General features: G+C 49.8%; 1 protein-coding gene across 1 annotated transcript in view; it reads left to right on the top strand.

Annotated features, from left to right (window-relative positions):
- Nucleotides 1-939: 939 nt before the first annotated feature.
- Nucleotides 940-11,992, top strand: part of LOC137537297 (zinc finger protein 850-like) — a 96,119-nt gene continuing 85,066 nt past the window's right edge. The window contains exons 1-5 of the mRNA XM_068259374.1: nt 940-1,015; nt 3,518-3,624; nt 3,714-3,836; nt 4,666-4,763; nt 4,875-5,163. Of these exons, the coding sequence (XP_068115475.1) occupies nt 3,752-3,836; nt 4,666-4,763; nt 4,875-5,163 (472 nt within the window). The 5' untranslated portion in view covers nt 940-1,015; nt 3,518-3,624; nt 3,714-3,751. The remainder of the gene's footprint in view (nt 1,016-3,517; nt 3,625-3,713; nt 3,837-4,665; nt 4,764-4,874; nt 5,164-11,992) is intronic.

The raw sequence follows: 11,992 nt of genomic DNA, 5'->3' as shown, positions 1-11,992 counted from the left end.
CCCAGCGCTGCAAGGGTCTATTCACTAGTCTACTGTGCTGCCCACCACTTGGTAAAAAAACTTTCATACACAGGCTAGAGTGAGTTCATTTTTTAATAGGTCCTGATGTGCCTCCCACTTCTCAGTAGCTCCCCATGCCTCCCCCCTCCACTTCTCAGTAGCTCCCAGTGGGACTCACTCTTCACAATCTCAATATACTCTCAACAGCAGCCAGTGCATTAGACTATTTTTTGGGTGGTGGTGGATGGGGGGGGTTGGGGTGGTCAGGGTGAGTCCACTCACCTCTTTTCCCAGGACTAGACCCCTGCCTCTATCTCCCGGATACTCCCTGGCTGCTCTCTCTTCCTATGACTGATAAATGAGGCTGCAGTTACCTGACTGACCACGCCCAGATGATATTGTCCCCGCCCTCATACCTAGCCACACCCCTCTATCTCCCGGATACTCCCTGGCTGCTCTCTCTTCCTATGACTGATAAATGAGGCTGCAGTTACCTGACTGACCACGCCCAGATGATATTGTCCCCGCCCTCATACCTGGCCACACCCCTCTGTCCCGGATACTCCCTGGCTGCTCTCTCTTCCTATGACTGATAAATGAGGCTGCAGTTACCTGACTGACCACGCCCAGATGATATTGTCCCCGCCCTCATACCTAGCCACACCCCTCTCTCTCCCGGATACTCCCTAGCTGCTCTCTCTTCCTATGATTCATAAATGAGGCTGCAGTTACCTGACTGACCACAAGATGGCGAGCTCTCCTCCTCCAGCTGGTACGCATAAACCGGAAATATAGAACCACAGAGAGGAAGTCATGAGGAGAGGGCGGAAGTTGGTGGGTGGAGCATATTGTCCTGCAGCCAATGGTAGCGCTACAATCACACAGAGGAGGTCACGTGTGGGAGTGATGTCACTGGGAATCCCCGCCCTCTGCACGTTGGAAGAAAGAGACCGGAAGTGGTGATAGAGCGGAAGTGGGAAGAGCAGAGCTCGCGCGGCTGCAGAGGAGGGGAAAGGTTACTTTGTTTATATTTTATTTCCATTATTTGCCGCCTGTATCTATAATTAATAATCAATTTAACATTTGTAAAGGGCTTTCCTCCTGTCACACCCAGTGCCTGAGAGCTGCAGCCACCAGAGGGAGGGGAGGGGCACATAGTGGGTGAGGGGAGGAGCACATAGTGGGGGAGGGGAGGTCAGGTATTGGGGTGGGGGAGGGGAGGACAGGTATTGGGGTGAGGGAGGAGCACATAGTGGGGGAGGGGAGGACAGGTATTGGGGTGGGGAGGAGCAAATAGTGGCGGAGGGGAGGACATGTATTGGGGGAGGATCACATAGTGGGGGGGAGGGGAGGAGCACAGAGGAGGGAAGGACAGGTATTGGGGTGAGGGAGGAGCACATAGTGGGGGAGGGGAGGACAGGTATTGGGGTGAGGGAGGAGCACATAGTGGGGGAGGGAAGGACAGGTACTGGGGTGAGGGAGGAGCACATAGTGGGGGAGGGGAGGACAGGTATTGGGGAGAGGGAGGAGCACATAGTGGGGGAGGGGAGGACAGGTATTGGGGTGAGGGAGGAGCACATAGTGGGGGAGGGAAGGACAGGTACTGGGGTGAGGGAGGAGCACATAGTGGGGGAGGGGAGGACAGGTATTGGGGAGAGGGAGGAGCACATAGTGGGGGAGGGGAGGACAGGTATTGGGGTGAGGGAGGAGCACATAGTGCGGGAGGAGAGGACAGGTATTGGGGTGGGGGAGGAGCACACAGTGGGGGAGGGGAGGACAGGTATTGGGGTGAGGGGAGGAGCACATTGTGGGGGAGGATAGGAATTGGGGTGAGCACATAGTGGGGGAGGGAAGGACAGGTACTGGGGTGAGGGAGGAGCACATAGTGGGGGAGGGGAGGACAGGTATTGGGGAGAGGGAGGAGCACATAGTGGGGGAGGGGAGGACAGGTATTGGGGTGAGGGAGGAGCACATAGTGGGGGAGGGGAGGACAGGTATTGGGGTGAGGGAGGAGCACATAGTGGGGGAGGGGAGGACAGGTATTGGGGTGAGGGAGGAGCACATAGTGGGGGAGGGGAGGCCAGGTATTGGGGTGAGGGAGGAGCACATAGTGCGGGAGGAGAGGACAGGTATTGGGGTGGGGGAGGAGCACACAGTGGGGGAGGGGAGGACAGGTATTGGGGTGAGGGGAGGAGCACATTGTGGGGGAGGATAGGAATTGGGGTGAGCACATAGTGGGGGAGGGAAGGACAGGTACTGGGGTGAGGGAGGAGCACATAGTGGGGGAGGGGAGGACAGGTATTGGGGAGAGGGAGGAGCACATAGTGGGGGAGGGGAGGACAGGTATTGGGGTGAGGGAGGAGCACATAGTGGGGGAGGGGAGGACAGGTATTGGGGAGAGGGAGGAGCACATAGTGGGGGAGGGCAGGGCAGGTATTGGGGTGAGGGAGGAGCACATAGTGGGGGAGGGGAGGACAGGTATTGGGGTGGGGGAGGAGCACATAGTGGGGGAGGGGGATCTGCTGGGTATAATACTGTCAATCACACCAGAAACAAGCATGCAGCTAATCTTTTCAGATCTGAAAAATGTCAGAAACACCTGATATGCTGCATACTTGTTCAGGGGCTATGGCTAAAAGTATTTCAGGCAGAGGATCAGCAGGACAGCCAGGCAACTGGTATTGCTTATAGAGAGTCCGAGTTGGGCTCAATAAATGAAAAAAAAATGTAGGCTACGTGATCCAGGGGACTGCGCGGATCAGGTAGCCGCAAAAGCTGCCGCTCCCATGGGCCTTAATGGCCCACTATCATTTTATGACCTGTAGGTTACAACGCTGCACTGAGAGACTGTGTGTCTTATAGCGTGTGGCAGGAGGCGCGGCCAGGGAGAGAGAGCTGCCCAATGGAAACTCGGGAAACCCCGCAGGAATGTTTTGAACAGGGAATTCCTCTACCCTGTGTTTACCTCCGAGTTAGAGACAAATCTTGTCGCTAAATTTGGGGGGCTATAGCGCGGTGGTGTGTGGGGGGGGGGGGCAGAGAGAGCGGCGGTTGGGGGACACAGAGCCATGTCATTAGGCAGAAACCATGCCTCTGTCCCCAAAGATCCACCTCGGGTTCTCTTTAAAAGGAAATAAATGTCAGCCTCCATAGCTCTCTTGCTACAGTTGTCTTTTAATGACAGCAGACTTAAACATGAGAGGTGAGGAGGATTCTTGGAGTGTCACATGACTGCAGAGGTGAGGAGGATTCTGGGAGTGTCACATGACTGGAGAGGTGAGGAGGATTCTGGGGGTGTCACATGACTAGAGAGGTAAGGAGAATTCTGGGGGTGTCACATGACGGTTAAGAGGTGAGGAGGATTCTGGGAGTGTCACATGACTGGAGAGGTGAGGAGGATTCTGGGAGTGTCACATGACTGGAGAGGTGAGGAGGATTCTGGGAGTGTCACATGACTGGAGAGGTGAGGAGGATTCTGGGAGTGTCACGTGACCTTACCTTCAGTCTCTCCATACAGAGTGTCCCTTCTGTGAAGTCTGGTGACCATCGCGGTGCCCCCACCTCACCCCCTGATATCTGAGAGACACGAGAAGGCCACAACATCCTCACTGATCTGCTGTCGGGGTGAGTTGAGCATTAGCAGGAATTATGGGACAGTATCCAGTGACAGCCAGTGATTTGTATGGTGGTGACTGTATCATTCTGTGTGTCAGGTTCCTATAAGGAGGCTCATTGTCTCATCTATTTCTCCATGGAGGAGGGGCAGTATATAGAAGGACACCAGGACCTCTACAAGGACCCCATGATGGAGAGTCAGCCGCCCCGCACATCACCAGGTAAGGGGAGACTTTCATTACTTGTACAGGAGAGAGCAGTACTTGGAGTGTACATAGATCCATGAAAAAAAGTTGACCTAGAGCTCCAAGCACTGACAGTCGTAGCACCAGGGAGTCAACCAGTATATACCCGGATCCCGCAGGCGTGTACAGTCAGAAGCAAAAGCTGGGTCTCCACCTGGATTTTGCAATATTAGCTTATTTTATTAGTGGTAACATAGCCACCTAGATCCCCCATCATCTGATAATCACATAGAGACAATGTATTCAGTCAGTGTGTGTGTTTCCTACAGATGTATCCAGTAACAGAAACCCACCAGAGAGATGTACAGGTCCTCTTTATTCCCAGGATTGTCAACCTAGATCCCCCATCATCTGATAATTACATAGAGACAATGTATTCAGTCAGTGTGTGTGTTTCCTACAGATGTATCCAGTAACAGAAACCCACCAGAGAGATGTACAGGTCCTCTTTATTCCCAGGATTGCCCACCTAGATCCCCCATCATCTGATAATCACATAGAGACAATGTATTCAGTCAGTGTGTGTGTTTCCTGCAGATGTATCCAGTAACAGAAACCCACCAGAGAGATGTACAGGTCCTCTTTATTCCCAGGATTGCCCACCTAGATCCCCCATCATCTGATAATCACATAGAGACAATGTATTCAGTCAGTGTGTGTGTTTCCTGCAGATGTATCCAGTAACAGAAACCCACCAGAGAGATGTACAGGTCCTCTTTATTCCCAGGATTGCCCACCTAGATCCCCCATCATCTGATAATCACATAGAGACAATGTATTCAGTCAGTGTGTGTGTTTCCTACAGATGTCTCCAGTAACAGAAACCCACCAGAGAGATGTACAGGTCCTTTTTATTCCCAGGATTGTCCACAGGAAGATGCCACCATCCCCCAGCATTATCAGGTAGGTGGAGCCGAGGGTCTCCAGAGACTCTAAATTGTATTACATTTTTCCTTCTGAATATGCTGTTATCTGTGTTCACAATTTAAATGAGTTCTTATTTTGTGAACTTAGAGTAAAGAACTGATACATGTAAGTGGTGTAAAAAAGGAAGAAGAAGAGACGTCTGTGAGGAGAGATAAGCAGTTTACGGAGGAGGGTGACATGATGAGGACAATTAAAGTGGAAGAAGAAGAGACGTATGTGATGAGTGATCAGCAGTTTATGGAGGAGGGTATCATGATGGTGAAAATTAAGGAGGAAGAAGAGGAGACGTATGTGATGAGTGATCAGCAGTCTATGGAGGAGGGTGACATGATGAGGACATGTAAAGAGGAGGACAATGGTACAGAGGGCAGAACAGGTGAGTAATCAGCAGTAATATGGAATAAATGTGTATGTACACTCACCTAAAGGATTATTAGGAACACCTGTTCAATTTTTCATTAATGCAATTATCTAATCAACTGATCACATGGCAGTTGCTTCAATGCATTTAGGGATGTGTCCTGGTCAAGACAATCTCCTGAACTCCAAACTGAATGTCAGAATGGGAAAGAAAGGTGATTTAAGCAATTTTGAGCGTGGCATGGTTGTTGGTGCCAGACGGGCCGGTCTGAGTATTTCACAATCTGCTCAGTTACTGGGATTTTAGGGTTTACAAAGCATGGTGTGAAAAGGGAAAAACATCCAGTATGTATCAGTCCTGTGGGTGAAAATGCCTTGTTGATGCTAGAGGTCAGAGGAGAATGGGCCGACTGATTCAAGCTGATAGAAGATCAATGTTGACTGAAATAACCTCTCATTACAACCGAGGTATGCAGCAAAGCATTTGTGAAGCCACAACACGCACAACCTTTAAGGCGGAGGCGCTACAACAGCAGAAGACCCCACCGGGTACCACTCATCTCCACTACAAATAGGAAATAGAGGCTACAATTTGCACAAGCTCACCAAAATTGGACAGTTCAAGACGGGAAAAATGTTGCCTGGTCTGATGAGTCTTGATAGAGTCAGAATTTGCCGTAAACAGAATTTATCCATCATGCCTTGTTACCCCTGTGCATGGCTGGTGGTGGTGGTGTAATGGTGTGGGGGATGTTTTCTTGGCACACTTTAGGCCCCTTAGTGCCAATTGGGCATCGTTTAAATGCCACGGGCTACCTGAGCATTGTTTCTGACCATGTCCATCCCTTCATGACCACCATGTACCCATCCTCTGATGGCTGCTTCCAGCAGGATAATGCACCATGTCACTCGAATCATTTCAAATTGGTTTCTTGAACATGAGAATGAGTTCACTGTACTAAAATGGCCGCCACAGTCCCCAGATCCCAACCCAATAGAGCATCTTTGGGATGTGATGGAACGGGAGCTTCGTGCCCTGGATGTGCATCCCACAAATCTCCAACTGCAAGATGCTATCCTATCAATATGGGCCAACATCTCTAAAGAATGCTTTCAGCACCTTGTTGAATCAATGCCATGTAGAATTAAGGCAGCTCTGAAGGTGAAAGGGGGTCAAACACCATATTAGTATGTGTTCCTAATAATCCTTTAGGTGAGTGTATATTGCTGGTGTGGCTGTGCTGCTGCTCACAGACTCACCATGTTAGGAGCTGTTATTTGTACTCGTTAGATATGGTGATTGTGTTTGGTGACATCTTACTAACAATAACGGTACAGACACCCTGATTGGAGTTCCCTGTTCTGTGGAGAGGGGAGGGGGTGATGGAGGGAGAAGCATCCGGCTACATCTCACAGCAGCAATACAATGCTGATCAGGCGAGGACTTTCCAACTGTGACAGCCACTAAATTGTCACACATGTGGCTATTATCACCGATCATTTCAAGTGATAGAAGTCTACATCGGTTCTTTAATTGTCCCAATTCCTTCGGCACTCCTGCTATTCTTTGTACTCACAGAATGCCTAAATGAGAGAAACTCACAATAGCCTAGTATTTGTGACGTCACCTCCAATCCCTGTGGGCTCGTTTACATGCAGCGCAGAGCCCTGCAGCTCTGCGCATCACTCCCGGTGGGGGGCGGGGCTTGCAGTACCAATTATTAATCTGAGTGGGATCGCGGGCTGTAGGGCCCTGAAATGCAGCGAATCATCGGTGAATCGCCAGGCATGAATGGAAACGGCAGGCAGTGCAGCCTATGCACTGTCAGCTGTCCCTGCGTTTCCATAAGCGTGCCGTATGGAAACCAGCCTTTTGCCGCAGTTTACCATTCGGCCTCAGACCCAGGAGAGATACGTGCAATAGTGATAGAGTAACTGTGAAGAAACGCGGAAAAGCCGCCGCAAGTGTTCTGGGTGAGGCGGCTGTTTCCGCGTCCAACATGGCGGCACAACGCGAAGAAACCGCCGCATGGACAGAACGGTGGAGTCCGCGTTGGATGCGGCGGTTTGTACGCATAGCGATACCTCTGACATGGTGGTTGGACGCGGGGAGTCCGCCGCTTGCCTTGAGAGCGGTGCGGCGCCCCCCGCGTCCGAATCAGCTGATACTGTGCAAACCATGTCTGGTGTGGCTGGGACTGCTAGTCCACACAGGTTCAGAAGGACGCGCGCGCGCGCTGAGAGGCAGAGCTTATGTGACAGCCAGAGAAGAGTCAGCTGACCAAGCTGGTCAGCTGACATTTTTACCATCCTCCATTGGTCCAGCACTTAGGGGTGGCGCTGGAGAGCGCTGTGGTATATATACTGGGTGCTGGTCATTTCTCTGGCGTCTGGCGTTGCGATCACTACGTGGTAGCAATCAGACCTTGTCTGTATCTGTGTTCTAGCATAGTTTCCAAAGGTGTTGACGATCACGGACCTCACACCTTAGCGTCAGGAATATCGAACTGTATTATTTGTTATGACCTTTTGTCTGCCTGACTATTCCTCTGAACTCTGATTCTGTACCTTGCTATTTCTGATATCCTGTTGCCGAACTCTGCTCGTTCCTGGACTCTGTATTTGCCTACTGATTCTGTACCTTTCTGATACTTCATTGCCAAACCCTGCCTGTTCATTGGATTCCGTATCTGTCTCCTGAATCTGTACCATATCTGTCTGTGTGTTAACGACCTGGCTTGCCCGACCTCGAGAACTGGCCTTACTGTTAGAGGCAGTTCCCAGACCTGTTAGTGACACCCTCTCTCTGGTGTCACTCACACTCTGTCCTTCCTACTCTCAGCCTAGCTCCTCCCCTGGGAGAGTCTAGGCCAACAGAAGGAACATTCTTCTGTGCGGTAATCAAAGTATTGCTGTTGCACTTAACACTCACTTGTTATCTCAGGTGTCCAGAGGTTAGTAGATATATCTGATTATCGGTGATACTGCAGATCATCGATAATCGGTGATATTCTGTATTCTCGGTGATACTGCAGTTCACCGGTAATCAGACCCTCTCTGTGTTACACCGATCGTTACAGAACGCCAGACCAAAATACAAATGGACGCACACTCTGACCGTCTGGGCGCACTTGCCACTTCGGTGGACAACATCAATCAAGTGCTGGGTAGTCACAAGACTGTGATTGAAGCCTTGTCTGGTTCTTTACAAACCCTCCAGACAGCAGTGGATGAGGTGCGATCCCCTCATAGCTCTGACATCCGTTTGCCTTGTCACTATAGGGGTGCTGCATACAGAGAGACTGCAGTTTTTTGTATTACACATGACCACCTCCACAGTCATCCTTGGCATGCCATGGTTGCACCTTCACTCCCCACAGATCAATTGGGCTACTGGTCAGCTAACTAGCTGGTCAAATCATTGTTTTCAGCAGTGTTTAGGGAGGGTGACACTGGGCCAGGCCAGGATTCATTTGGAGGGGGTACCAGTACAATATTCTGAATATTCCGATGTGTTCTGTCCCAAGGCTGCTGATAAGTTACCTCCACATCGCCCGTTTGATTGCCCCATCGATCTCCGATCTGGTTGTATGCCCCCGAGGGGTCACCTCCTATCCCTTTTATTGTTGAGGTAGACGCCTCGGAGGTCGGGGTAGGGGCTGTGCTGTCCCAGCGGTCAGGATTGCAGGGTAGATTGCACCCATGTGCCTATTTTTCTCGTAGGTTCTCTCCAGCAGAGAGAAACTACGATATAGGCAACAGGGAGCTCCTGGCCATTAAATTGGCCTTTGAAGAATGGCGTCATTGGTTGGACGGAGCAGAATACACGATTACAGTTTACACTAATCACAAAAATTTAGAATACATCGAGGGAGCTAAGAGATTAAGCCCCCGTCAGGCTCGATGGTCATTGTTCTTCTCGAGGTTCAGATTCATAATTACGTACACTCCGGGTAGCAAAAACATTAAGGCAGATGCCCTGTCCAGGTGCTTTGAGCCGGAGACAGCACAGCCCTCTGCCCCAGAGACCATTGTCCCACAAAAACTGGTACTAGCAACAATTGAGACTTGGGAAGACTGGATAGTGACTTTAAGTACTTTCCAGCAGGACGTCCCGGAGGGGAAGCCCGAGGGAGTTATGTTTATACCACTACCATTCCGTCTTCAGATATTGCAAATGTTCCACTCACACAAGAACATGGGACACCCTGGGGCCTCCAGAACACAGGATCTGGTTGCCAGGTGTGCTTGGTGGCCGTCTCTGGCAACAGACTGCAAGGAGTATGTTGGGGAATGTGGGGTGTGTGCGAAAAGTAAGCCCTCCCGGCTGGCACCTGTGGGAACGTTGCAGCCTTTACCCACCCCGAGTGAGCCATGGACCCACTTGTCCATGGATTTTGTGGGTGAGCTTCCCAGGTCTGAGGGCATGTCGGTCATTTGGGTGGTAGTCGACCGCTTTAGTAAAATGGCCCATTTTGTGCCCTTGAAAGGACTCCCATCGGCCCAGGAGTTGGCTGATTTGTTCATCAGCCACATTTTCCGATTGCATGGTATCCCGGAAAACATAGTGTCAGATCGGGGAGTCCAATTTGTTTCGAGATTTTGGAGGGCATTTTGTCACCAAATGGGCATGGAACTGTCATTTTCGTCGGGCTACCACCCACAGACCAATGGTCAGATCGAAAGAGTCAATCAATCATTGGAGCAGCTTTTGAGGTGTTACGTTGCAGAAGCACAGAATGATTGGGTCAAGTTTTTGCTCTTCGCAGAATTCGCGCACAATAATTTGAAAAGTTCTTCCTCGGGATTTTGTCCATTTCAGATAGTGACCGGGAAGTTGCCTAAATTCTCCCCATTGCCAGTCGCCTCCACTCCGTTTCCAGCTCTGGAGGCCTGGCAAAGGTCAGGTATCTTTTTGGATAACTTTTGAGAGTATATGGCTCCTAATAGCTAGTTTATGCCATTGGCCTAAAAATTTGAAAGACGCTTGCAGGGCCCAATAGGTGGGGATCTCTGTACCTGCTGGGGGGGGGGGGGCGTGTTCAGCCCCACCTCACCCAGCATCCTTTGCGGGCCTGACTACAGCATAAAAGGAGAGGCTGGACGCTCACTTCTCAGCAGGCTGCAGGTAGTGGCCGTCACTCTGTTCTTGCTAACCTATTGTAAATATGTGAATTATACAATGTATTTATTATGTTGAGCACTTTGTTGCTCTATCACTATTGCACGTATCTCTCCTGACGAAGTTTCCAATTGAGGAAATGAAACATGTTGAGTTTGGTGTAGGGTTTTAACCTCCTTAGCGGTAACCCCGTGCTGGACAAGCCGCTCAGGAGGATTTCTCAGGCCCCGGTGGGCCGATCTGCATAATTTTTTTTTTTTTTATACACGCAGCTAGCACTTTGCTAGCTGCTTGTTACTTACTATCGCCACGCCGATTCGCCGCTACCCACCGCATCAGAGGGTGCCCAACCCCCCCAGGCCCGTGCGCTGCCTGGCCAATCAGTGCCAGGCAGCGCTGAGGGGTGGTTCGGGACTCCCTCTGACGTCCCGACATCGATGACGTCATCGCCGCATCGCCATAGCGACGGGGGAAGCACTCATGGAAATCCCATTCAGAATGGGATTTCCGGATGGGCATACGCGCCGGCGGCGATCGGCGCATACTGGGGGACGCCGCAGGAAGGGTGGAAGCATGTAGCTAGCGCTAGGCTAGCTACATGCTAAAAATAATCGCGGGAATCATACCGCCAGAGAGGTTAATGAATACTAGTGTGAACTAGGAGGATGGTCTTTTGACCCTGAATTCTGACCTCCAGTCCACTTTTTCGCATTAATACCATATGGTCAGCAAATTGGATTCTTTTTAATGTAACTTTATTAAAAGTTAAGTTTTATTACTTTTCTAATAGGGTATATCAAATGTTTTTGTAGGTTTAATCAGGTGTGTTTCTGTTTTTGATATTCAGCACTGCAGGCAAAGTAACCTTTTGGATTGGTTGGTCAGTCCACACATAATACAATTTTGATTGTATTTACAATCGATACAATCTACAGTTTCACATAGAAATCAGGTTGCTGTCGCCAATTTGCATTAGAGTGCGAATACGTAGTCTAAATCTAGCTAGTCCTATAGGAAAAGTGTAATAGCAAAGTATAGCAATATGAATAAAAAGGGTTATGGTAATGTTCTCTCAGAAGAGCGGAACTCTTTGCAGAGACATTCAGAACGAGCATTCAGACAACAGATTCTTGATGGCATATGGATAAGCAATACAAGTACTGTCAACACTCTGTGGGGGAGATTTATCAACCCATTACCGACAGTTTTTTGTTCTTAAACTGTTCTAACCAGCAGGGAGAACAGTTCTGCATGATAAAAACCTTCTTAAATCCTAGTAATAGTGGCAGTTTAGCGTGGATTTCTAGAGCTGCACTACAGTTAAAGGGACTCCGAGCAGTGCAGAAACTATGGAAAGATGCATATCATTTTGAAGCTCTCTTTCCAATGGTATATAAACCGCCGCCCTATGCCTTTTAGTTTTCGCTAGTTTCGCAATTGAAATTGCTGCGGCCGCGAAAATAGAGAAAGCTAAAAGGCGTAGGGCGACGATTTAGGTGTCGCCAGAAAGAGGAGAAAGAGAGCTTCAAAATGATATCCATCCATAGTTACATTGTATTACACAGGGCGACTTTTTCCTAAAGTCAGCAGCTCCATTCTGCTGAATGGAGCTGCTGACACTGGGGAAAGTGTCGTCCTCTGTAATACAAGTAACTATGGAAAGATGGATATCATTTTAAAGCTCTCTTTCTCCTTTTTCTGGCGACACCTAAATCGTTGCCCT

Source organism: Hyperolius riggenbachi, chromosome 10, assembly GCF_040937935.1.
Source record: "Hyperolius riggenbachi isolate aHypRig1 chromosome 10, aHypRig1.pri, whole genome shotgun sequence".
In the NCBI taxonomy this organism is placed as follows: domain Eukaryota; kingdom Metazoa; phylum Chordata; class Amphibia; order Anura; family Hyperoliidae; genus Hyperolius; species Hyperolius riggenbachi.
Note: the sequence above shows the minus strand (reverse complement) of the source record. Positions and strands in the feature narration are given on the sequence as shown.